This window comes from Bubalus kerabau, chromosome 4, assembly GCF_029407905.1.
Source record: "Bubalus kerabau isolate K-KA32 ecotype Philippines breed swamp buffalo chromosome 4, PCC_UOA_SB_1v2, whole genome shotgun sequence".
NCBI lineage: Eukaryota > Metazoa > Chordata > Mammalia > Artiodactyla > Bovidae > Bubalus > Bubalus kerabau.
In genome coordinates, this window is record NC_073627.1 from 43,161,707 (window position 1) to 43,184,882 (window position 23,176).

The 23,176-nt window shown below is 39.6% G+C and overlaps 1 protein-coding gene across 1 annotated transcript in view; it reads right to left on the reverse strand.

Moving 5' to 3' along the window:
- The window catches only part of EFCAB5 (EF-hand calcium binding domain 5), an 83,245-nt gene that overhangs the window by 24,643 nt on the left and 35,426 nt on the right, over nt 1-23,176 (reverse strand). Inside the window, exons 8-15 of the mRNA XM_055579656.1 lie at nt 17,492-17,647; nt 15,134-15,233; nt 12,993-13,967; nt 11,010-11,087; nt 10,823-10,915; nt 7,473-7,687; nt 5,184-5,340; nt 1,307-1,596 (exon numbers count right to left, since the gene is read on the reverse strand). Of these exons, the coding sequence (XP_055435631.1) occupies nt 1,307-1,596; nt 5,184-5,340; nt 7,473-7,687; nt 10,823-10,915; nt 11,010-11,087; nt 12,993-13,967; nt 15,134-15,233; nt 17,492-17,647 (2,064 nt within the window). The remainder of the gene's footprint in view (nt 1-1,306; nt 1,597-5,183; nt 5,341-7,472; nt 7,688-10,822; nt 10,916-11,009; nt 11,088-12,992; nt 13,968-15,133; nt 15,234-17,491; nt 17,648-23,176) is intronic.

The window sequence follows — 23,176 nt, forward strand, 5'->3', positions numbered from 1 at the left end:
CCCATGCCCCTTGGAGCAGAAGCACAGAGTACTAACCAATTGACCTCCAGGGAAGTCATACAACTACTATGTCTAATTAAAATAACTGAAAATTCTATGTACCTAAAATATTATAACAATATTATGTGTTAACACATACGCCAAGTATGGGTATAAATTGGGAATACGAGAGACACTTTCTCTGATATTTGTCTCCTCTTCCCATAAACTTGGGTTTGTTCTTTGTGCTTTTCTTTTCCCTTCTTGATTCCTCCTTTTCTACATAGAAAATCAATAGACTACCAAAAATGTAGTAGTAAGATGTCTCTAAGGGTATGGCAGATTTCTGAAGCAAGTTGGAACAATAACTCTTTTGCTTTTTGGCTGAACCCCCTGCAGTGGAAATGCAGTGTCCTTAATCACTGCACTGTCAGGGAAATTCCAATCTCTTTTTCTTGATTGGTCTACTGTTCCGGTCCCATCATTTCCAATTATTGATATATTGGAAAATTAAGCCATTCAGGAGATGATTCCCATAATCATGTGTTGCTATTTAGGTGAGATGAATGACATAGTTTCCCCAGATCAATGGAAGCTGTGATACTTGCAGAAGACAGCCATGCTGTTCCTGCCTAGGAAAAGCAGTAAGCTAGAAGCGTCCGAGGAAGGCAGCAGAGCTGTGGATGGTGGTTCATCCAGGTCATGTCTTTTAAGGGACAGGATTCTGCAATAGTCTCAGCTTATTTCTAGGCAGTGCTATGAACTATTGTGTCACATTGGATTCTACTTTATAATGACTTTATGATTTAAATAGTTCCTTTTATTTTTACTTTATTTTTAATTGGAGGGTAATTGCTTTACAATGTTGCATTGGTTTCTAAATCAGCCATAAGTATACACATATATCCCCTCTGTCTGAAGCCTCCCTCCCACCACCCCCCAAATAGTTCCTTTTAAAACTGACTCCCCAAACAGCATGCAAGGGAAATATAGCTTAAACTGCTTGTACATCTCCTTACTGTTTTTTTTTTAATGTCAGTTTATTGTCTGTTATAGTTTCTTTGACTCTTGGCACAAATGAAATTAGGAATTCCAAGACATAATTCTGTTTCTTATACCTTTCCTCTCTGCTTCTACCTTGCCAATCTGCAATCATTCCAGTTACATCTTTACTAGGTTTGGGGTCATTGTAAAACACTGAAATGAGTAAAATATCCTATAATAGAGATTTCTCAAGAGAATTTTGTGTGTTCCTCCTTTGCAACCATTGAACATCATCACCTGGGAGGAAATGTTTTTCTCTTCTGTGTCATTTTAGAAAGCACACCTGTGTGAGGGCCTTAAAGGTCTCCGTGTACACGGGCTCCAAGGACACGCCACTTGTCTCTGCAGCACGCTGGATTTGGCGCAGCCACTTTTGTCTGGCACAATTCCTCAGACTCTCAACATGGCTCCTTTCTAAAGAGTTCATCAGAAACTCCACAACACTTTCCAGAACTTCTTCTTCATTGCCCCTGAGTTCAGAGACAACCAATTCTATGTATTTCTGAAACTGTTTGGAAGACAATCTCACTTCGTGCCCAGGGTGTAGCTTTGGAAATTGGACATGTAGTTTAGCTAAAAGACAGAAACATAAAACCAAAAACTAATCAAAAGTTCATTCACCTGTGGGGGAAATTTGCATTCTTACAGCAAATCGAAGCCTCTAACAACTGCTTCTCATGGAAAACCATGTATATCAAAGGCATCTCCAATGGATGTCCAATGGAACATCTTACAGTGACTTCCTATGCAGAACTCAAGATGATTCCTATATCATCTATTTTTTTAAAGTCAATTTATTTATCTTTAATTGGAGGATAGTTGCTTTACAGTACTGTGTTGGTTTCTGCCATACAGCAACATGAATTAGCCATAGGTATACATATGTCCCCTCCCCCTGAACCTCTCTCCCACCACCCCATCACATCCCTCTGGGTTGTTAGAGAGCACTGGATCTGAGCTCCCTGAGTCATACAGCAAATTCCCACTGGCTGTTGATTTTACATATGGTAATGTATATTGTTTCATTTTAATTCTACCTCTCAGCCAGGTGAAACCTAATAACATCATCCTCAGGTCCCTTAAATTCTAGAATTCATCGTGTCCAACTCCTTTGTTTTATCCTTGAGGACACCTGGCTCTACAGAAGTTCAGTAAGTTGCTCACAGTCATGTGATCACTTCAGTTCAGTTCAGTTCAGTCGATCAGTCGTGTCCGACTCTTTGCAACCCCATGAACCGCAGCATGCCAGGCCTCCCTGTCCATCACCAACTCCCGGAGTTCACTCAAACACATCTGTCGAGTCGGTGATGCCATCCAACCATCTCATCCTCCGTCGTCCCCTTCTCCTCCTGCCCTCAATCTTTCCCAGCATCAGGGTCTTTTCAAATGAGTCAGCTCTTCGCATCAGGTGGCCAAAGTATTGGAGTTTCAGCTTCAACTTCAACCTTCCAATGAACACCCAGGACTGATCTCCTTTAGAATGGACTGATTGGATCTCCTTGCAGTCCAAGGGACTCTCAAGAGTCTTCTCCAACACCACAGTTCAAAAGCATCATTTCTTCGGTGCTCAGCCTTCTTCACAGTCCAACTCTCACATCCATACATGACCACTGGAAAAACCATAGCCTTGACTAGACGAACCTTTGTTGGTAAAGTAATGTCTCTGCTTTTTAATATGCTGTCTAGGTTGGTCATAACTTTTCTTCCAAGGAGTAAGCATCTTTTAATTTCATTGCTGCAATCACCATCTGAAGTGATTTCAGAGCCCAGAAAAATAAACTCAGCCACTGTTTTCAGTTTCCCCACCTATCTGCCATGAAGTGATGGGACCGGATGCCATGATCTTAGTTTCTGAATGTTGAGCTTTAAGCCAACTATTTCACTCTCCTCTTTCACTTTCATCAAGATTCTCTTTAGTTCTTCTTCACTTTCTGCCATGAGGGTGGTGTCAACTGCATATCTGAGGTTATTGATATTTCTCCCAGCAATCTTACTTAGTAAAAGATAAAATATCAGAACCCAGCTCTCCTGACCATCATGCAATATCTTTTCTTCCATGGACCATGGTTCTGTGTTATGAAGTTTTCCCATCTTGTAAGTGGAAACCACCTCATTAGACAGAATTAACGAAGAACACCTGATGTTGATCAACTTAGGTAACTTTAAAGATCAACCAATACAATGATTTTTGAAAGGGCTGAAGAACTTTACTAACCCTTATAATTTTTTCTCTCATGCACCATATACTTTAAGAATTTGAAGTCTGTTATGTCAAAGTCTCAGATAAATCCTTAAACCCAGTGTGGAGCAAAATCATTTATCCTGGGATCTAAGCAAATGAAGGAGAGAACTTCTTATATGAGAATTTTAGTAGCTTTTGATTGAGAAAAATTGATCAGAAGAAGAAAAATATAGGAGAAGAGAAAGTCATTAAGGAGAACACAAAGTTAAGTAAATTTAGGGGAAACTTTGGAGAAGGCAATGGCACCCTACTCCAGTACTCTTGCCTGGAAAATCCCATGGACGGAGGAGCCTGGTAGGCTGCAGTCCATGGGGTCTCGAAGAGTCGGACACAACTGAGCGACTTCACTTTCACTTTCCACTTTCATGCATAGGAGAAGGAAATGGCAACCCACTCCAGTGTTCTTGCCTGGAAAATCCCAGGGACAGGGGAGCCTGGTGGGTTGCCGTCTATGGGGTCGCACAGAGTTGGACACGACTGAAGCGACTTAGCAGTAACAGGGGAAACTTGCAAGTCATTCAGACTTGAGAGGTGAATCAGACCTTGTAGAGGCAGAAGGATAAAATAAGAAGGGAAAATAGGCAGGACTGTGAAGTGGGTTTGGATTGTTTTATGGGTATGTGTAGCTAGGTATACAGAAGGAATCTAACTATGTAGAATTACGATCTTGGACAAAGCACTGTACAACAGTTTCACTCCTGATTGCTCTGACATTGTCTACATGCCCATCAGCAATGCACAAGGGTTCAAATTTCTTCATATCCTTGCCAACACTGTTATTTTCCATTTTAAAAATTACAGTCAAAACTATATAAGCAAAAAAAGCAAAAATAAATTAATGGGGCTATATCAAACTAAAAACCTTCTGCACAGCAAAAGTAAAAAAATGAAAAGGCCACCTACAGTATGGGAGAAAATATTTGCAAATCATATATCTGATAAGGAGTTAATATCCAAAATATACAGCAAACTCATAGAACTCAATGCTGCTGCTGCTGCTGCTAAGTCGCTTTAGTCGTATCTGACTCTATGCTACCCCATAGACTGCAGCCCACCAGGCTCTCCCGTCCCTGAGATTCTCCAGGCAAAAACACTGGAGTGGGTTGCCATTTCCTTCTCTAATGCATGAAAGTGAAAAGTGAAAGTGAAGTCGCTCAGTCGTGTCCGACTCTTAGCGGCCCCATGGACCGCAGCCCACCAGGCTCCTCCGTCCATGGGATTTTCCAGGCAAGAGTACCGGAGTGGGGTGCCATTAGCAAGAAAAAAATTGGAATGAAAAATGGGCAGAGGAACTGAATAGACACTTTTCCAAAGAAGACATGCAAATGACCAGAGGCGCATGAAAAGATGCTCAAACATTAATGAGTGTACCAACTTTCATTACAAGAAAAGTTCTAGGATTCTAATATACAGGGTGATGATTATAGTTAACAATACCATAATATATACTTGAAAGTTTCTAAGAGAGTAGACCTTAAATGTTCTTACCACAAAAAAGAAATGGTAATTATGTGAGATGATGGAGGTATTAACTAAGCCGTGGTAATCATTTCACAACATAAGCGTATCAAATCAACACACTGTACAGCTTAAATTTACACAATGTTACATGTCAATGGTATCTCAATAAAACTGAAAAAAATGACAGGCACACTAGTACACGTGAAGTGTGAAATGCTATCTCATGGCTTTAGAACAACCAATATTTTAACTGTATATATATCAGAATAATGAGGAGGAAATGGCAACCCACTTCAGTATTCTTGCCTGGAAAATTCCGTGGACAGAGAAGACTGGTGGGCTTAAGTCCATGGGGTCACAAAAAGTCGGACACGATTGAGCACACGTGCATATCATAATACTGGGAAACTTGAAGCCAAGCTCTTACCACAACTTAAGAAAATTCTTTCATTTTTACCTTTCTTCATAGATTCTTTTTCCATTCCTTCCTTGTATGTATACAAGAGTTCATCAATTTCCTTCAGATCCAGAAAGCCTGAGCCATCACAGTCCCATTTCTGAAAGAGGGCTTTTAGGAGAAGTTCCCGTCGGATTCGGGAAGCATTTTGTCTAGCCTAGGGCACACACAGGATAACAAAGCACAGAAGATGTATCTGTTCATTATGCTAGCTGGCGAGCTTCCCTGATGGCTCAGATGGTAAAGAATCTGCCTGCAATGCAAGAGACCGGGGTTCAATCCCTAGGCTGGGAAGCTCCCCTGGAGAAAGGAATGGGTAACCACTCCGGTATTCTTGCCTGGAGAATTCCATGGACAGAGGAGCCTGGTGGACTATAAAGAGTCGGACATGACTGAGCAACTAACACACACACACAGGTCCACACACACACAGACACGTATGCTAGCTGGCATCTTATTCTTATTCCCCACAGAGAGCAGCACTTTTTATAGAAACAGCTTTACTTTGGGACTAAGCAGGATACGAATAGTAAAATGAAACATTTAATTTTAATTCTCTTAATGTCAGTTTTTATCTCTCAATAAACATTTTCTATGTTTCACCTTTAAGCTAGAAAGCAGGCATTCTCTGCATTGAACTAAAACACATTCATTTAGGAAGGGGACTCACTCCTCGAGAATCTTTGATTGGTCCCTCTCCATTCACTTACTAGTTGTTCAGCAGTGTGATAAACACATTGGGTGATCTTCCTGGCTTCTTTTTTTCTCTACCATGTGGGATCTAAGTTCCCCGACTCCCCAACCAGGGATCAAACCCATGCCTCCTGCATTGGGAACATGGAATCTTAACCACTGAACTGCCAGGGAAGTCCCTGCCTGGCTTTTTTTTTTTTTTAAATCTATTTTAATGTTATTTATTTATTTGGCTATGCTGGGTCTTAGTTGCAGCATGTGGGATCTAGTTTTCCTGACCAGGGAGTAAACTTGGGCTCCCTGTATTGGGAGCTCAGAGTCTTAGCCACTGAAGCACCAGGGAAGTCCCTGCCTGGCTTCTTGATGAAATATGTTTTGTAGTGAAGGGCGATGGATGATAGTGTTCAAACAACAAAAAATGACTGTGTTCAAAAATTCTTCCTTATATTTAACATTGGCCTGACATTAATTTTATTTACCATTTAGATTTTTTACTAGATTATGTTAACTAGATAGTAACTTATCTAATCAAGGTAGATTTTATTGATAAAAAAAGTGAACATATACCATTTGGTTAAATGATAGGAACTTCAATTGAGGAGGAAAAAGGAATATCAACTCTAAATTAGATTGAGAAGACTCATAAGACTGATAAAGTTACTGAATATGCTTAAGAACCTAATTTATATATTTCATATAAGAGTATATAAATTGTTCCTGATTTATCAGTGAATGTGTTTGCATATTTCATTCAAGTAAGTAATAATTTCTTAAGAAAGATGAAGCCCACTACTTTGGTGTACCCAAAAATATGCATTCAGGCCACAATCATACCCTTATGTATGTGCATTTGTAAATGTACTCACACATCAGACAGTGCACACATATACACACATCTTTGCACATGCAAATATCTGCTCCTTGGAATCTGCTCTTCAAGGTTTGGAGGAGCAAAAACACAGCTATATAAGAAACCATCTCCTGCCATCAGCAATCATGTTCTTATTAGAGGAATGAATTCTCTGGAGTGTGATCTTAGAACATTTGACAATAAAATGAAGTATTTAATTGCCATGCTAATTAAGTACCTAATTAGCATAAGCATTCACAACCAAAATTAGTACTTAAGAAGAGCTAGTCTAGGAGGAACTGAGGTTGATAGATTTTTTTTAATTTTAATTTTTAATTAGAAGATAATTAATTTACAATACTGCGATGGTTTCTGCCATCCAGATGCAGGTCCTTAGTCGTTCAGTCGTGTCCGACTCTGTGACCCCATGGTAGCCCACCAGACTCCTCTGTCCATGGGGATTCTCCAGACAAGAATACTGGAGTGGATTGCCATGTGCACCTCCAGGGGATCTTCCCAACCCAGGGAGCAAACCCAGGTCTCCCACATGGCAGGCAGATTCTTTACTGTCTGAGCCACCAGGGAAGCCCATACATCAACATGAATCAGTCATAAGTATACATACATCAACATGAATCAGCCATCCTACTTATATCATACATACATCAACATGAATCAGTCATGGGTATACATATCTCTTTATAATAGTGACCTCACTTGTTTTATTGGTAAATAGTATTACTCACCTTTTTTAAGCCACTCATTTTCTCTTCTTTTGTTTCAACAAAGCCTTTCTTAAAAAAGGAGGTGAGGGCTTCACTGACACTTAAGGGGGAATCTTCACCAACAAATGTCTCCAGGAGTTGCACAAACTGGAGTAGATTGACGGAAACTCCGTTGAAGGCACTCCTACCCTTTATTTCCTTGTAAGACTGAATGTTTCTGATAATTGAGTGCAGGTCTATCAAACAAGAAACATACATGAAATGGTGACATGAACAATTTTATCAAAGTTCAGGGAAAATATATGAGTACATATTGTAATGAATATCTACTACCTTTTTTCCTACCAGGAGTCTATGCTGCCTTCATGAGGACAGCACCCCCTTTTTATTTTTAATATATCCTTTATAAAGTTTGGGTTTTGGTTTTTGTTCTCGTTTTCTCTCTCTCTCTTTTTTTTGTTTTGCATGTGGGATCTTAGTTCTCTGACCAGAGATTGAACCCATGCCCCCTGTATCGGCAGCACAGAGTCTTAACCACTGGACCACCAGGGAAGTCCCTAAACGTATCTTTTATTTATTTATTTATTGGTCTTCATCCTTTTGTCCGCGCCTGGGGTGGCATGTGGGATCTTAGTTCTCCAAAGAGGGATCGAACCCATGCCCCTTGCATTGGCAGTGTGGAATCTTAACCACTGGACTGCCAGGGAAATCCCCCTCCTTTTTTTTTTTAATTTGAGAAAACATCTCTCCCCGATTGTCAGTTTTGATGTATCAGGTAGTACTGGGCCTCATCCACCCTTGCTTCAGGATGGCCATGTGATACAGGTCCAGCTAGTGACTCACATGTGACAGCAATGGGATCCACTATAGGCCGATGAGAATTGGCCCCAGGACTTTGGGGGCAACTACTGGGGGAGAATCACTGGTCTTGTACTCTGACTCCTGAACTAGTAGGATGTAGGCTTAGAGATGCTCTCATGGAAATCTTTGCCACAATACAGAGAAAACTATCTAAAACTGAAAGTTACACAGAGAAGAACAGGGCGGAGAGGCAAAGAGATAGTGTCCTGCTGCTATTATTGAGCCCTTGGATTCAGTTGTGCCTGAAGCCAGCTGCAGTCTGGACTCACTAGTTAAATAAGCCTGTAAATACCACCACTATGACCTCTCCCTCAGGAGGCTTGACTCATATATTTATCTTGAAGCTTGATGCTATAACATGAAGTGTATTTCATAGAAGAGCCCGGTGATTTACGATTGATTTATTAACTAATTCAATCATTCATGCGCTGATGCCTTCCATATGAGATCTGATGTAACTTAAAAAGAATTAGCCATGCAATTGTCAAAATGGTAGAGTAAAACTGAAATAAAGAAGTAAGATCAGGGCTAACAAACACATGAAAAGATGCTCAACATCACTCATTATCAGAGAAATGCAAATCAAAACCACTATGAGGTACCATTTCACACCAGTCAGAATGGCTGTGATCCAAAAGTCTACAAGCAATAAATGCTGGAGAGGGTGTGGAGAAAAGGGAACCTTCTTACACTGTTGGTGGGATTGCAAACTAGTACAGCCACTATGGAGAACAGTGTGGAGATTCCTTAAAAAACTGGAAATAGAACTGCCTTATGACCCAGAAATCCCACTGCTGGGTATACACACTGAGGAAACCAGAAGGGAAAGAGACATGTGTACCCCAATGTTCATCGCAGCACTGTTTATAATAGCCAGGACATGGAAGCAACCTAGATGTCCATCAGCAGATGAATGGATAAGAAAGCTGTGGTACATATACACAATGGAGTATTACTCAGCCATTAAAAAGAATACATTTGAATCAGTTCTAATGAGGTGGATGAAACTGGAGCCTATTATACAGAGAGAAGTAAGCCAGAAAGAAAAACACCAATACAGTATACTAATGCATATATATGGAATTTAGAAAGATGGTAACAATAACCCTGTATACGAGACAGCAAAAGAGACACTGATGTATAGAACAATCTTATGGACTCTGAGAGAGAGGGAGAGGGTGGGAAGATTTGGGAGAATGGCATTGAAACATGTATAATATCATGTATGAAACGAGTCGCCAGTCCAGGTTCGATGCATGATACTGGATGCTTGGGGCTGGTGCACTGGGATGACCCAGAGGGATGGTATGGGGAGGGAGGAGGGAGGAGGGTTCAGGATGGGGAACACATGTATGCCTGTGGAGGATTCATTTCGATATTTGGCAAAACCAATACAATATTATGTAAAGTTTAAAAATAAAAGAAAAAAAAAGAAGATCAGGAGAAGAGGAACATGAAGTAGCAGGCAGCAAGAGCTTAACCAATGCCATACAATTTCACCAAATATTTGGAGGATATAAAGTTTGCTATTTGATCCATTCTTAAATGAGAAAAGAAACTGCAGACAGGAGGAAAACTTTTTGATCTTATAAGCTCCACTACTTGTTGGTGAAAGGTAAAATGATAAAATAGCATTGCAGTAAAATACAAATACTTGTTGGGATCATTGTTGTTAAATACATGGTTTACTGAGAGCTAAAAGCTATTCTTTGCTCTCTCTGTTGAGTAGATCTTTCTTTGTAAGTCTTCAAAAACAAGACAGAGCCTCACCTGCCTCACATAGTTAGATGTGGAACTACAAGGGAGAGGAATTGCTGGAATGATTTCTATTGTTCTAATATCTAATTCCCCTTGAATACCTGGATCATAGCTTCAAAGTGGTTTCAGGGCCACATAATCATTAAAAAAAAAAATTGTATACAGTTGGCCCTTTGTAGCTGCAGGTTCTGCATCTGTGGGTTCAAATGTGGATCAAAAATATTCAGGAAAAAAAAATCCAGAAAGTTCCCGAAAGCAAAACTTGAATTTGCCACACATGGGCAACTATTTACATAGCATTCACGTTGCATTTTCAACTATTTACAAAGCATTTACATTGTTCGAGGTATTATAAGTGATCTAGATTTAAAGTATATGGGAGGATCCATCAGTTATATGCAAATACTCGTCCATTTTATATAAGGGGTTTGAGCATCTTGAATGTTGGTATTCGTGGTGGGGGGAAATTTTGGGTGGATGATATTCATGGAACAATCCCCTGCAGACACTGATGGACAACTGTACCAACACGTATGCTGTAAAGAGCATTACAATAGCACTACATGTACACCACCACCGGAAGCAGTCATCCTGAATACGTTTAGGTCCATTGGCTCAAGGACTAAATAGTGCAAGTGTTGCCCTGCCATGGTGCCTTGGCTGAGTCCAGTCCTTACCACTGGGAACCACAGTAAATTAAAGGTTATCAAATTAGAGTGCCATCTGTTCTTCCTGGCTTTGTTAACATGTACCTGTGAACCTCGAGTTATCATAGAGTAAATGTGCCTGTTCCTCGTCTTCACGTTTGGCATACTTCATGTTCCAGTTACAAGTCAGAAGTTCACCTGTAAGATACATATGCCATAATATAGTCAACTTCACTTTCACAATGTTTGTGCTCTGGAGTATGAATGAAAGGAGAATTAAATGAGGAGTCACCTGTCCATGACTTTCCTTCTATTTTTTGGGACTTGGGTTCGCAGGATTTGTCTTTCTGAACTTCCTTTTTAGCGGGTTCTAAAAGGTATAAAAGAAAATGCCTATGAGTTGAAGATTATGTATTCTAAAGTTAATAAATGAAAGAAATATCTTGCATACAGAACACAAAAACTTTCTTTCGGGTCCTTTTCTTTATATGTTGTATCATAATGGTATCATTTAATAACTTAATCACAAAGATATCACTCAATAGCTTTAGTTTTTGAGAGCAATTCTGTGACAAAGTCTATGTATTGTACCCACATTTGGCCACACAAAATGAGGGCTGTATTTCCCAGCCTCCCAGACAGCAGGTGTCACTATGTGCCTGAATTCTGATGAATGAACAAGATAGAAAGGAAAGGAAATGATGTAATGTCTATCCTTTTCCCTTTCTCCTCACCTACTGGTCAGGATGCGGACATGGTGGTTAGCTATCTTGGAGTGTGTGGCTGGAGGAGACACAAGGCAGAAAGAGCTTGAGCCACTGTTGATTTCTTGGGGCTGATCCATCAAATAAGTTTTGACTTCTATATGAGAAACAAAAAAACTCCTGCTTTGTTTAGATATTGTTATTTTGTTTTGGTTTTGTTTGTTTTTTTAGACACTGCTATTTCGGGTCACTGTTACAGAGAGTCAAAATTAATAGTAACTTCACTAATTTTTTAGGCTGTATCCCCACTATGTAAGGAGAACCAGAAATTAGTAGCCCTGTTCTGGGAAGAAATAAATATAATGCTGAAAAAATGAAAGATTTCAAATTAGTTAATGGTAGTGTAAAATCCTTAACACAGGCTACGCATCTCTTGTGAGTTTTAAATAAGAACTTTCTTTGGGACTGTAGAACTTTAGAACTTTTTTTTTTAATGCCTAGAAAGCATATTAAAAAGAAGAGACATTATTTTGCCAACAAAGGTCCATAAAGTTAAAGCTATGGTTTTTCCAGTAGTCATGCGTGGTTATGAGAGTTGGACCATAAAGAAGGCTAAGCATTGAAGAATTGATGTTGTTGAACTGTCTTGTTAAAAAAGACTCTTGGAGAGTCCCTTGGACTGCAAGGAGATCAAACTAGTCAATCCCAAACAAAATCAACCCTGAATATTCATTGGAAGCAATGATGCTGAAGCTCCAATACTTTGGCCACCTGATGCGAGGAGCTGACTCATTAGAAAAGACCCTGATGCTGAGAAGGATTGAAGGCAGGAGGAGAAGGGGCCGACAGAGGACGGGATGGTTGGATGGCATCACCAATTCAATGGACATGAGTTTGAGCAAGCTCTGGGAGATGGTGAAGGACAGGGAAGCCTGGCGTGCTGCAGTTCATAGGGTCGTAAAGAGTCGGACATGACTGAGCGACTGAACAGCAACAACAACTGAGGACTTAAGTGACATTGAGATTGGCTCTCGAAAAGATTATAATTCTTCAACTAAAAGGGCATAAATTTGCATAGGCAATTCCCAAGAAAAGTCTTCTGCAGAATAAATATTTGAAATCCAGGGTGCTTTCTGTCTTAAATATTACCTTCAGAAACTCTTCTAGAACGTCTTATATGCAACTGAAAAAAGTGAGATACTTTTAAATTTGAAATAAAAGAAAATTTAAAAAGTGGTTTCTAATATTAGATACACCATTTAAAATAAAACAGCTTCTGTGCCTTTTCAGAAGTCCAGTGAAAATTTCTACAAGTAATACTACCAGATTTCTTCCTTACAAATGGGCTTCTAGTGTAGAAGGATTTCTAGGTAAATTGACAGTAGAGACTTTCTAGTTTGCATGTAATTGATTGCTCAAAGTATAGACTCATGTTGAATAGCAAAATATGTCTGAAGTTCGCATGACCTTATATGTCACAAAAAGATCCTAACCGAAACGAAGATTTTTCTGCAGACTTTAAAAACCGCTCTAGAAAACAAGGAGCTGATGTAGGAAAGTGATATTACTACCTGAAAGATGATCTTCTGGGCTTGATACTCCAGTTTTCTCTTGCAGTTCAGGACTTACGAAGAGTAGCTCTTCATATGCTTGTGCTTGAGTCCTTCCTTCCTGTGGAGGGATTTCAGTGTGCTCAAAGGAAATAGATTCCCTAGATGTCTTGCTTTCTCCTGTGAGACTACCTTTTCTCGATTGTGAAGTTAAGTCTGTGTCCTGTTGTTCTTCCAGAATTGTTTCTCTGGGTGACTGTGGTTCTGCAGTTGACCCTCTGTGTGGTTCTTGTTCTACTACCGACTCCCCGCCTTCTTCTTGCTCTGCAGTTGACCCACCGTGTGGTCCTTGATCTGACTGTGATTCTCTGTGTGCTTCCTGTTCTGCCATTGTCTCTCTGGGTTGTCCTTGGTCTGATTGTGACTCTCTGCGTGATCCCTGTTCCTCAGTTGACTTTCCGTGTGATCCTTGTCCTGTTGTTGACCCTTCATGTTGTCCTTCTGTTGTAATTGATTCTTCAGAAAGTCCTTGTTCTGCTGTTGATTCGATATGGGTTCCTTGTGGTACTCCTTGTTCTGTTATTGGCTCATGATGTGGTCTTTGTTCTGTTATTAACTCTCTACTTGATCTTTGTTCTGGAGTTGACCCCGTGTAGGTTCCTTCTTTTGATACTGATTCTTCGTTCAGTTCTTGTTCTCCAGTTGACTCTTCAGGGTGTTCTTGTTCTCTGGTTGAAATTCCATTTGGTCCTTGTTCCACAGTTGCCCCTCTCTGCTGTTCTGGTGGGCTTTGTGGTAGTGTTGATTCTCTATAGTGTTCATGTTGATCTTCTGGGCTTGCTAATGATTTACTTTGGGTTTTGCTAAAATGTTTTTCAGAAGGTAACGTATTCATCTCTAAGAGAACATTGTCAAAGTCTTCATAAATGTGTTTCTGATTATCCATGTCTCCCCAGAACTCAGGTAAGTCTATCTCTCCAAATTCAACAAATGGCCCTAACACAGAAAACAAAACATTTACCTAAACAATTGATCTTATAATGTAGAATCAGAGCTAGTAAATTAATGCAAAAAAGCAGTAGGCATAGTAATGGTGCCCACAGAACTACTGCTTTAAATGAATATCAATTACATTTCCCAGAAACCCAATAAGAAACAAAAAGGTATCTAAAGGAACATAAAAGATTCTCACTACTGGAAATTAGAAATAATCCCTTCATAAAATGTATGGAAATGAACATGATTCCTTCTTTTGATGCTTGAAGAGTAGCTTAGACTTTCAAGGCAAACAGAATTTATCCTCTCCTCTTAGTCCTCCACAATAAGCATAGCATAGGGCTGAGGAAAGAGCAAATGTCTTCCACCTCAAACCCTGCCATTTTTGACAACACGGGACGGTATTATGCTAAGTCAAATAAGGGAGACAGAGAAAGACAAATACCACATGATCTAACTTACATCTTTAAAACAAACAAATAAAACAAAACAAAAATAGACTCATGGATACAGAGAACAAATGGGTGGTTGCCAGAAGGGAGGGGGTTTGAGGTATGAGTGAAACAGTTGAAGGGAATTAAGACACGCAAACCTCCAGTTATATAATAAATAAGTCATATTATTAAATAATAAATAATATACAGCATAAGGAATATGGTCAATCATAATAACTTTGTAGGGGGACAGAATGTTACTAGATTCATCATGGTGATCATTTCCTATCATATAAAAATGTCAAATCATTGTGTACATTTGAAACTAACATAATATTGTACATCAATTATATTTCAATCAAAAAATGCTTGGTAGAAAAAAATTTTTTTCTTAGAAATCTTAGAATTCTAAGTTGGACATTAAAACTGGAATTACCATTACCAACTTAATTTCCAAAACATTCAGGTTGTCACTAAAGCACCCCTTCATTGGAATTCTAGCTCAATTCTGACTTAACAACTTTTAGTATTGCACTGTTGTGAAAAACACATCTAGTTCAACTAGATGGTAATGGTAATTACCATTGTATGGCATGAACAACTAGATATAGCCATCATGATCTAAAGGAGGTGTTATATGGAGGGATTCCATGGTGATAGAATGATGTTGTTTATCACATCCGTGTACTGCTTCACTCGAGCTTGAGCATATTCCCTCTGGGTGGCACTTACATTGTCTTGGGTTTCGGAGTGTACCTCTGAGCACTTTTGAACTTTGGTCATAGAATGTTTCCAGCAAGGCCAATGTCCTCTGACGATCCAAAAACCCTACCTAAGCAGAAAGTTGGCAATCAGTTGTTACATGAGATTTGAAACTTTTATGTAGATGGAATATTGAAACTCCTAACTATGCTTTTTATCCCCAAATTTCTGCACCTTCTTAGCTCCAGTTCATACTTATCTTAAAACACTGTCAATAGTGTGTTTCACACACTATTGTGTCATATAATCAATAATATGTCATATTTCACATTCTCTACTAGGAGGTTACATTCAGATCTGCAGACAATCCAGAACAAATATTTAGGTCATTATGGTATGCATTTACAGCTTGTTCCCAACTTCATATAGTATCCTCTTTTTCTTCTTTCATCCTACTTCTTAAAATCTATGTTCTTTTGTTGCTTTTTATCTATTCTTATAAGCTTCCTTATAAGGACTGATGCTGAAGCTGAAGCTTCAGTACTCTGACCACCTGATGCGAAGAGCCAACTCATTAGAAAAGACCCTGATGCTGGGAAAGATGGAAGGCAGGAGGAAAAGTGGATGACAGAGGACGAGATGGTTGGATGGCATCACTGTCTCAACGGAAATGAGTTTAAGCAAGTGCCGGGAGATGGTGAAGGACCCCAGGCTGCAGTCCATGGGGTCACAAAGAGTCAGACATGACTAAGTGACTGAATAACATAAGCTTCCTTAAATCTTTTCAGGAATATGGGGATACAAAGAAATAAGCATAACGTTCATAAACAAATATATTTAAGTAAAGTTGGAATCTATTTTTGCAAATTCATTTGGTGTCCTGGCACAATAGTGCGTTCCTAAATTCCCTGATGGCTCAGTTGGTAAAGAATCCGCCTGCAATGCAGGAAACCCCAGTTCAATTCCTAGGTCAGGAAAGTCCCCTGGAGAAGGGATAGGCTACCCATGCCAATATGCTTGGGCTTCCCTTGTGGCTCAGCTGGTAAAGAATGCACCTGCAATTTAGGAGACCTGGGTTCAATCCCTGAGTTGGGAAGATCCCCTGGAGAAGGGAATGGCTACTCACTCCAGTATTCTGGCCTGGATAATTCTATGGACTGTATAGTCCATGGGGTTATAAAGAGTCAGACACGACTGAGTGACTTTCACTTTCACTTTCAAATCCTATTCCTAGAAATACTTTTTGATATAAACCTTTCTTGTTTTTTAAGAAGCAGAATAAAATGTGGTAGGCTTTCTAGTCCCCAAAGAGAAAAGCAGCTCTTTTCTCTAGGAAGACACCAGCATAGACAATCCTAAGCAAAAAAAAAAAAAAAAATCCTAAGCAACCCACTCTTAAAAATGGGAACGAAACTTAGAGACAAGTTATAAATCACATGCAGTGCCACTCAAGATGTAGTCTGCAGGCTGGTACCAGTCTGTGTGTGATGAGAAAGGTAGGAATTGAGAATAGCATCTAGAAAATGTTATAGCAACTTAAGAAAGTAACTGATAATAAATCAGATTTGAATCTGGTAGTAACACAATGTGGACTGTATTTTTTTTTAATCAGTAGCTATTTATTAAAGTTGAAGAGAAGGGACTTCCCGGATTGTCCCAGTAGTTAGGACTTTGCCTTCCAGTGCAGGAGGTGCAGGTTTGATCCCTGGTTGGGGAACTAAGATCTCACATGTCTTGCAGCCAAAAAGCAAAACATAAAACAGAAGCAATGTTGCAATAAATTCAATAAAGACTTTAAAAAAAGTGGTTCACATCAAAAAAATCTTTTTAAAAAAAGTCAAAGGGAAAACCAAGAGAAATTGTAGGAACTGGTAAAACAAACAAAATTAAACATAAATGAGTAATTTACTTCCCTGTGTTTGTTAATAGCTCTTAGATTAGAATATGTTTGGATTGTATTTTTATTTCCTTTTTCCCTCTTAGTAATCCATTTTCCGGAGAAGGCAATGGCACCCCACTCCAGTACTCTTGCCTGGAAAATCCCATGGATGGAGGAGCCTGGTAGGCTGCAGTCCATGAGTTCGCTAAGAGTTGGACACAACTGAGCGACTTCACTTTTACTTTTCACTTTCCTGCATTGGAGAAGGAAATGGCAACCCACTCCAGTGTTCTTGCCTGGAGACTCCCAGGGACCGCGGAGCCTGGTGGGCTGCTGTCTATGGGGTCGCACAGAGTCGGACACGACTGAAGTGACTTAGCAACTTAGCTGCAGCAGCAATCCATTTTCATTATCAGTCCACATATTAAAAATATCACCATCAACAACCTAAAGACTGGTCCTTCACAACAGATGGTGTGAGAGGCACTACTTTAAGAGGCTTCGCCTACCTTCCCACGGTCACAGTGCAGGAAGAGGTCAGCAAACATCTGTCTCCGCATGTCAGTTTTTATGACCTCCCTGAATTCGGCCGCACAATGGCAAAGGTGTTTAAGGAGCTTCTCAAACGTTTCACTCTTAAAGCCTGCAATGTGCAAAGAGATGAGCTGTGAAGAAAAAGAGGATAGGTGATTGATTAAAAACCGTGTTCTTCACTTGGATTTTTCCCCCCCAAGGATTCCATTGATGTGCATGCAATTATTGGCTGCAATTTTTTCCATATCATCTACTGTCACTTAGATAAAGCATTTTCAAATGAATGCTGCTCTATGGCTATGCTGCAGAGAGAGGGGATCAATACAGTCCCCAACACCATAGACCAGTTACATACACCATAGACCAGTACACACTGTTGGAACAATTTCCCTCTAGGTCACATCAGTCTTATATGGGAGCAGTTGTTAACCTCACGGTATGAAACAGCAGCAGTCATAAAATGTGGCCAGTAAATGAATAGTTCTTCAAATGGAATGCAGTTTTTCTTTTGATGTGGGGGATATAAGAGCATGTGTTTTCATTTTCCAAGACTGGTTACATTTAATTACTGGCGCGTAAGGGACGGGGGACAGCTTCCCAGGTGGCTTGGAGGTTAAGAATCCAACTGCCAATGCAGAAGATGAAGGAGACATGGGTTCAGTCCCTGGGTTGGGAAGATCCCCCGGAGGAGGGCATGGCAACCCACTCTGGTATTCTTGCCTGGAAAATCTCATGGGCACAGGACTGGTGGGGTACAGTCCATGGGGTCGCAAGGAATCAAGCACAACTTAGAAACTAAATGATGACAACAAATACTTTGTCTATGATTTGCTTTTTCTTTTGAAAGGGTAGAATCTGAGAATATCTATGCTCTTAGGTTATACCTCTTGAGGCCTGGTGAATAGAATCCCAGACGAGAAATTGTTCGCTTAGAAGGTAAATGCATCTGGGGTCTTCCCTGGTGGTCCAGTGGCTAAGACTCCAAGTTCCCAATGCAGGGAGCTTGGGTTCAGTCCCTGATCAAGGAAAGAGATCCCACAGGCAGCAAATAAGAGCTCACATGCTGCAACTAAAGATCCTGTGTGCTACAACCAAGACCCAGCACAGCTAAACAAATAAATATTTATTAATAAAAAGAAGGTAAAAGCTTCTGTATTTTTTGGTGGGTTTTGACATCAGGCTTGTATACCCTTTTTCACTCTTACCTTTTGCACTCCCACAACTAATTTATGAGTGGTCGTTTCTCCTCAGCCTCAACATCAATGTGTATTACTTTCCAGATTTCTGCTAATTTGATAGATCAGGAACATTACAATCTTGTTCTATCCTTGACTATAAGTATCTCAGTGAGTTTCTCAGTGGGATCTTTTTAAAGTGTTAACCCACTTCTTTCTCTGCCCCAAGCAAAGAGGTAGCCAAATTTGTACAGAATGACCCTGCTTCCATAGCTAGATTTCCATATTTCACTTCGTCTTTAATATCATCTAGGGAAATTTAGGATGTATTATGTAAATATGACTTGAATCTATATTAGTGAACCATAAACCATCCTTCAACTGGCTTAGAGATCAAAAGAGGGAAACTTAAAGCAGAGCAAAGGAGCTTTTCTAAATATTTCATTTCCTTAACAGCTTCTTGATGGGTTGATGAGCACAATTAAGTTCTCATTTGTTGCCTTGGGAAGCAGAGTATTGTATAGGTTAAGACCTCACATTTTTTCCGGGTTCAAACCTCAGTTCCTATATTTACTGGCTGAGTAACCTAGGATGAGGGAAGATACCCCGGAGAAGGAAATGGCAACCCATTCTAGTATTCTTGCCTGGAAAATCCCATGGACAGAGGAGACTGGTGGGCTACAGTCCATGGGGTCGCAAAAGAGTCTGACATGACTTAGCGACTAAACGACAACCATCGCCTTGAATGAGTCACTGGACTTTACAGTTCCTTAATCTGTTCCTTAATAGCTGCCAGAGTAGCTATTTCACTGGGTCATGGAGAGGCTCCTTTATATAAACGGAGCATAGGTATTTCATGCATTAAGTTCTGTGAAGTCTCATTTCCTTTTGAACTAGGTAAAGAAATTGATGGAGAAGGTTTTCTTTATAAAATAAAAGTCCTCTCAGCTGACATTCACATTTTAAAAGGAAAAATCCAACGAGATCAGTGGTTCTCAAAGTGTGGTCCCTTGAGAACTTATTAGAATTGAAAATTTGGGGGCCCTACTCCAAACCTACTGAATCAGAAACTCTGGGGTGAGACCTAGAATCTATGTTTTTAGAAGTTTTCCGAGTGATTCTTTCACTCAAACTCACTGAAGTTTGAACTAGATGGTCTGGGGAAAGTGGTCCTAATTATACCAGTATTCTAAGATCCTATTGTTCAGTCCTCAGTCAATTTTTCTTGAATAGTAGATACTTTTCTCAATTACTTGTAAGGTAGAATTACTGAATAATTGATATTTTCTGGCAATATTGTGGCTCTGTCTTCTAAAGCTGAAATAAAAATTACTTATTCATGAAAAGATTCCTCTTGTTGGGACTTCACTGGTGGTCCATGGTGGGATACAGTTTCGATCCCTGGTCAGGGACTAAGATCCATCATGCTATGCATGGCCAAAAATAGAGAGGGAGAAAAAAAAAAGATTCATCTTGTTTTGGATTAAGCTTTTGGGAACTGACCTCAAAGCCATATGAGTTTTCTGGCTGTGGGAATGCTATCAAGTCAAGAATTAGTTTAACTGTTTGGCCAAGACACATTTGAACATTCTAGATTTATAGTCTATGGATTTTCTGAATGAGCATGTTCTGTAAGCCTGGGCTATATGACATGAAAGACTACCAGATGCCAACTGAACTACATATCAAATTCCAAATAGAACAATTACAGCAGTCTGCCAGGGTCTCTTGTAAAAACAAAAAAGTGAAAACATATCATAGCCTTTGTGTTTTCACATCCTCCCAAGGAACGAATCAATTACTATCCATAAATCCTGACATAATTGCTTAGATGAATTTAAGAATATGATTAACTACTAATATCCTTCTGTTTAATCACTTTGTGAGCTGTCAAACATTTGAACTGTGCTCAGTCACGTTATCTGTATGTACTGGATCCCAACGTAATGAATTCTAGGCTTTTCATTTCTGACAGGAAAATCACAACGTTGAGGATGAGGTAAATGTCACGTTTAGGAGGAGCCTGGTAGGCTGTGGTCCATGGAGTCACCAACAGTTGGACACGACTGAGCGACTTCACTTTCACTTTTCACTTTCATGCCTTGGAGAAGGAAATGGCAACCCACTCCAGTGTTCTTGCCTGGAGAATCCCAGGGACGGGGGAGCCTGGTGGGCTGCCGTCTCTGGGGTCGCACAGAGTCGGACACGACTGAAGCGACTTAGCAGCAGCAGCAGCAGCAGTTATCATTACATTCTACAGCCTTGGGATTCACACATTTAATTATAGACATACAGGGGAGTTCATGAAGTGGGTGACCTGAGAGCAACAGTAAGAAACTGTGTTTGGAAACTATGTTAGGTATTAACTTCCGAACTGTATTTGTAAGCTTTGGCAGTAAATAACATTTCAGAAATGTCTGCAAACAAGAACTAGAGAATATTGAAATACACAGTATATATGCTGTCTATCACTGAAGAAGTGGTGTGTTCATACAGCATGTGGAATCTAGAAAAATGGTACTGATGAACCTATTTGCATAGCAGAAATAGAGACTCAGACATAGAGAATAAGGGTAGGGATACCAAGCGGGGGAGGAGGAGGGTGGGATGAATTGGGAGACTGGGATTGACATGTGTACACTGCTATGAATGCAATAAATAACTAGTGAGAGCCTGCTGTATAGCACGGGCAGCTCTATTTGATGCTCTCTGGTGACCTAGATGAGAGGGACATCCAGAAGGGAGGGGACATGTGTATATATATGGCTGGTTCACTTTGCTATATGGCAGAAACTAGCACAGCGCTGTGAAATAACTTTATACTCCAATAAATTAAAAAAAAAAGACGACTGTTCCTTTTAAAATTTGTATAGGGAACACAATATCTACTTGAACAACTCACCGTAAATATGATGCAAATGTTAAGTTTTGCCTCCTAGAAAGACTTGTCTCACGGGAGCCAGAGCGCTCTGAGAATTTAAAATGAACTTGACACTCTCCCAAAATATATTTCTTATGAGTCTAAATATTCTATTTATAATCAAAACAATCTCAAATAAACTAGCACATTTTACATTTAAAATTGTTCCTGTCAACGTACACACTGCTATATTTAAAATGGGTAACCCAACAAGGACCTACTGTATGCCACACGGAACTCTGTTCAATATTATGTAGCAACGTAAATGGGAAAAGAATTTGGAAAAGAATAGACATACATATATGTATAACCAAATCACTTTACTGCACACCTGAAACTAACACAGCATTGTCAATCAACTATACTCCAAAAGAAAATAAAAATTTAAAAGAAATCGTTCTTGTCAATAAATAAACGTTTAAAGCATTGTTCTTAGTGATCTTTCTAAAGTAAGGAGCTACAAGGTGGAGACACGTAAGTAGAAGAATTTTAAAACTCATGAACACTAGAAAACTTTCCTACACTAATCCTGGTCCACTGAGGTCTCATTTTTATTCTACTGTGCATCCCTCAGCACCATAATAAAAACATAATAGTATAACTCATTATGTTTTGCACCTGTTCATTGCTTTGTAATTGTCTTTTTGTGACATGTGTTCTTAACTTGGGGACTTCCCCAAGGGCTCAGCAGGTAAAGAATCCACCCGCAATACAGGAGACTCAGGTTCAATCCCTGGGTCAGAAAGATCCTGTGGAGGAGGAAATGGCCACCCATTCCTGTCTGGGAAATGCCATGGACAGAGGAGCCTGGTGGGCTACAGTCCATGGGTCTCAGAGTCAGACACGACTGAGCATGCATGCACATCCTTAATTTGCTTATATTTTGATTCTTTCATTCCCTGTACCCTACTCTGGCTTCATCCAGTGTATGTATGCACATGTGCACACACATACACACATGGACATAAATGCCTGCCTATACCCACAGGCACACTCCCATACAACAATGCATTATTTGATCCTTAAGTGTAAGAAATACAACTCGAACTTTGAGCTCTGTTCTAGCACAGAGAGTAAATAGTATATACTTAAGAAGTAAGAAACTAGAAGTAAATATCCTAAAATAGCTATTTTTGGTCTTCACTTACTGGAATAAAATGAAAATGATGAAATGATGAATAAAATGAAACAGATGAAAAGAGAGGTTACGGTCAACAAAAAGATTATCATCTGTTCATTTACCCACCAGAAAACAGAAATGCTAGAAAAATGATGTGAATATGGAAGTATATGTGGCCATTCGTTCTCTCCATTTGTCTTTTTCTCTATATTATCAGTAATTATTAATTAGTGACTCTTATTTTTTCCAAACATGCTCCAACCTGAAGGCTAATTACACTGCTCATTAAAACAATTAGAGGGGCAAGTGCATGGCATAGTATCGCCACTGGGTGGCGCCTGTGTGTGTAATAGCCGACATGTATAATTTCATTTTTTTTTTCAGTTTCATTGAGTGCTGGCAGAATAACTTTAAAACACACCTCTTTAAAAGCAAATATTCCATC